At 34.7% G+C, this 4,268-nt stretch overlaps 1 protein-coding gene across 1 annotated transcript; it reads right to left on the minus strand.

Annotated features, from left to right (window-relative positions):
* Window positions 1-389: 389 nt before the first annotated feature.
* Window positions 390-1,223, minus strand: LOC113711486 (F-box protein At3g07870-like). Its single transcript, XM_027234650.1, has 2 exons — window positions 1,036-1,223; window positions 390-990 (listed from the first exon to the last, which is right to left on the minus strand). The coding sequence occupies exons 1-2, from the start codon at window positions 1,221-1,223 to the stop codon at window positions 390-392; spliced, it is 789 nt and encodes a 262-aa protein (XP_027090451.1).
* Window positions 1,224-4,268: the final 3,045 nt, after the last annotated feature.

Genomic DNA, 4,268 nt, shown 5'->3' on the forward strand with positions numbered 1-4,268 from the left:
AAAGGCGTATAATTAAATAAAATAAAGTCTAGAAAATAAGGAAATTCACGGGTTCTCACAAACCATCTATTTGACTCATGAATAAAATTGATCTTTATTAATTTACTCTTCTTCCTCGGCCTTGCAAAACAAATTTCAACAAAATAATCAAGCTATGGCACTGTCATTTCCCATCTTTGCTTTTTCTTAGGCATTATAAATGGCAACTCTTTAGCTATGACGTCCATATCAACTTATTCATTCATAAAACCCAAGCCAAACTAAATTTCGATTCCCCAAATACATGTAGACTTCAAAATTTAGAAGGTGTCCTCAACCATCTCCACTTTAAATCTCCTCAAGGAAAGAAAGCTCAAAGCATAATTGACTGCTTCAATGCCAGGAAAGCTCTATTGATCACTTCCACACAAGAATCTATTTGTGTCAATACGTTGCAAAGAATTGGTCTTAGAGTTAAATGAAATCAACAGATCGTCCCTCCAGATCAGCCATATCTCTCCATCTCTGAAGACTTTGAGAATCCGAACAACTTCATAGTACTGACCAACCAGATCAATAGGATGCTTATCGATAACAAATTGCTTAAACCATGATTTCTTAAGCCCATATTCTTTCATCACCCAAATGACTATATCGAAGTCTGAAGTGTTGTCACACACACTTAGACGATCTTGGTAAAGTTCCAAGCTAGCAAGATTTAGTTCATCCAATTCAGGAGGAGCTGGAAAGTGCTGAAATGACTCCTTGTCTAGATCAAAACAAGAAATGAATTCCTTTCCATCAGGATCACGAATCCACCAATGAAGATTACCATTCAGAAAAACACCGTGCTCTCGACAAGTATACAGGAATGGAGCATGCCCCGTGTACCTCCAACGTCTTTCTGATCCAAGTGTATAAACATGGCAGTCAGATCTGATTACATGCATCAAATTCTCCTCCAATACTTCTTGGTAAATCCTAACAACTTTGTATTCTCCAGCTTTTGAACTAACCCAAATCCAAAGGTTATCACGTTAGGGAATACCATTACACCTCCAGCACTCTGAACAGTGATGGACTCCTGCGTAGCCGGATTCCATATGTAAACTGTATCCAGAATCTGGTACCCGAATCTTTGAAGGGAAATCAATCCATTGACAGAACCGAACATGGACATACAATTCTCCCCCAGACCTTTCAGTGGTTGCTCGAATTTTGTCCCTGGAACATAGTAAAATCATGGCTGTTAGGCTCGTCTTCAAGTTCCACTAGGTTGAAGGAAGAATTGGAGTGGCTGGTAGTAGGTGGTATTAAGATGCGAAAACTGGAAAATTCGGGTCCTGAAATTAACTTCCGCCAGATCTTACAAGCACAGCGACATCTGGAGAGAGTTTTGGTTGACAATCTCGATAGAATATCGATGATAATATGTGATGGCAGACTCGAGAACTTGTCATCCTCACCATTCACTTGTATTATTTTGTAGTCTTGATTTTTGTGACTCGATCTGCAATTGGACAGTCCCATGAAACCACAAGCAGAGCAGCTCAAAATGGTGATCAAACTTTGTGTTTCAGTTCTTCTTCTTTGATTGAGAGAATCAATTTATAGTGTGCATAGAATAATTTGGAGAATGCATATAAAGGAATTTTCAGTTCTTCTTCTTAGGAGTTTGGACAACTTGCTGTTGAATTAGTCAATAGCGGCTTTTGCCAACCTATATGAAATAAGAATTTTACTTTAGAATACAATAAAGGGGTTGGACTAAAAGATTGCTAGAACAACTTAGAAATGTGGAAGTTAGTTAGGCACTACATAAAGAATACACATCAAGCTTCAATTGAAATAAAACATGTGTCATTCAACTATAGGTAACTATATCAACTACTATAAAAGAGATAAAGGAATACATTTTAATGACATTTTTTCTTTTTAATATAAAGTTTATCTAGTAAGCGCTCCAATCAGCACTTTTCATAAAGCCTCCTTCTTTTTTATTTTTTATTTTTTTGTTTTTTACCTCCCCCATTTCCCTACTCCCTCCTTGTCCCAAAGCTGCCGGTCAGGATTGAACCCTGGTCTATCAGGTAGGAGTTCAATTTCTTAGCCATTAACCTCCATGACTAGTGGTTTCATAGTCTCCTAAATGTTAGCATTTTGAAACAGCATATTTTTCATTTTTCGTTCAGTTCCAGTTTGATGCCTTGTATTCTCTTGCTCTTACATGTTATTTTTATCCGTCAAAATTTGGATTTTGAATATCTCTCTAGACTTCGAAATGCGTAGAGTGATCGAACAAATATCCCTATCTCCACACGATTGTTCCACATTATATATATATATATATATATATATATATATATATATATATATGGCTCTATTTGGATTTACTTTTCCAAAAACATGGCTATGATTGGCTCCTATTTCTTAAAATACTTTGTAGTCATAAAAAAACACATTAACATAAACTCTCATCGAAAGAATATTGAAAAATATATAAAAGATCAAAATAAAGTAAAACTCAAATTATCCAAATCACCCACACATTAAAACTACTTTCCCATCAACCATTAAGAAACAGTTCAGTCGATTTCTCTATCTTATGGACAATATTTGTGTAAATCAAAATATCAGAACTAATTTGGTTGAAATTGAATACTTTGTGAACTATTAGTTTTGGCCAAAATACGAAGGACCAAATTGGTCTAAACCCAAAATGCATTTCTCGCCCCCCCCCCCCCCCGCCCCCCTAAAAACACTCAAAAAAAAAAAAAAACCAAACCAAATGAAAATATATACAGACGAAGCATCAAATAATAGGATTACACCTTTTCTTTTCTTTTTTGGATTACAAACTCCTTGGATGGAAGAAAATTAAGAGATTGGCTCACCTTCCAAAAGTTCAAAATGCTAGAGAGGGCCTTATTTGGATTGCAATTTTTAAAGGAAAATTTTCATATTTTATATGAATACATTTTTTAATCATTTTTTTTACCTAATATACATCAAATCGTTACAATATATTTTTCTATAAACACTCAAAAAAATAACAATTCAAACAAGAAATTTGTATTTAATTTGCTTCATGAAAATTAACAATTATGACGTCAGGACCAAGTCCTAAAAGCAACAAATTGTTGATCAAAGAATCGGTCCACCTCATGAAAGATTTTCATATGCACTAGCTATTGTATTGCACTTAGCTACTGATAATGGGAAGCTATCAAACAAAGTCGTATCTCTTCTGAAGTTTCGTGACAAGTAAATAATTAATTTTGTTCCTGGCGCTGCAAAATGACGCTCCACAGCAAGTAACAGCAACGTTACTTGCTGTTCCAGGTCTTTGTTTTATCTAGAATCTCAGTAATAACAAATTAAAAAAAAAAAAAAAAAAAGAAAGAAAGAAAAGGTCAGCCCGATAGAGCTTAGATTAAACCAGATTTGAAGGGACTTTGGATCTCCTGCGGTTGGACAAAGCAATTGACCAACCTGGATAAATAATTTCATTAACTGTCGAGCTTGTGGACTTGTGGCTGCCCAGTTGGACCAAAAGATTGCTAGAATTTTATGGGCACACAGACAGAAGATAACGGTTCCTTGATAGAGGAATTATTTAAACAGTTTTTTTGGGGGAAAATGGAAGTGAAAAGTGATCCACTTTAGCAATTTCCTACGCGACATGGCTACATGACTCGAAATTAATATGATGGGAACATAAGTAGGTCATTGCTATGTTTTCAGAACCGGACCGGATAGCGACTCGGCCGAGGTCAGGGGTCAGGGGTCAATGGGTTCGACCGGGGGTCGATAGGGGTCGAACCGGATGACGTCATAAATAAAAATTATTTAAAAATTAAAATATTATATATATAATATCTAATAATATATTGATATTAATAAAGGCATATTCATATATATTTGATGTTTCAAATATATTTAACAAGAAAATACAAAGAAATTAGAACAATCAAGTAGCAATTTATATTATTTAATAAATATTAACAAGTTTAGAATTAAAATTATGAATTTAATTGAAAAATAACATCAAATTTTAGGACAATATTTATAAAGTATCAAATATTTGAGCTATATCAATAAGTTTTAACAATTTAGGGGGTCAAAACATAATATTAAAAAGTTTGAATTTTTTTTAAAAAAAATTACTGTTGAACCGGAAAAACCGGTTTTTTCCCGGTCAAACCCGGTTTTTGACCGGCTTTGACCGGATTTTAAATTTCCGGTTTTCTAATGTGACTCGGACCGGCTACCTGGCCGGTTTCCGGTTC

The sequence above is a fragment of the Coffea arabica genome, chromosome 10e (genome assembly GCF_036785885.1).
Source record: "Coffea arabica cultivar ET-39 chromosome 10e, Coffea Arabica ET-39 HiFi, whole genome shotgun sequence".
Taxonomy (NCBI): Eukaryota; Viridiplantae; Streptophyta; class Magnoliopsida; order Gentianales; family Rubiaceae; genus Coffea; species Coffea arabica.

What these genes read in the sequence shown, in the direction of transcription:
- LOC113711486 (XM_027234650.1), bottom strand. Translation starts at nt 1,223, where the DNA reads ATGATTTTACTATGTTCCAGGGACAAAATTCGAGCAACCACTGAAAGG. An exon ending in CACTGTTCAGAGTGCTGGAG is followed by an intron (nt 991 to 1,035) that starts GTGTAATGGTAT and finishes GATTTGGGTTAG; the next exon opens with TTCAAAAGCTGGAGAATACA.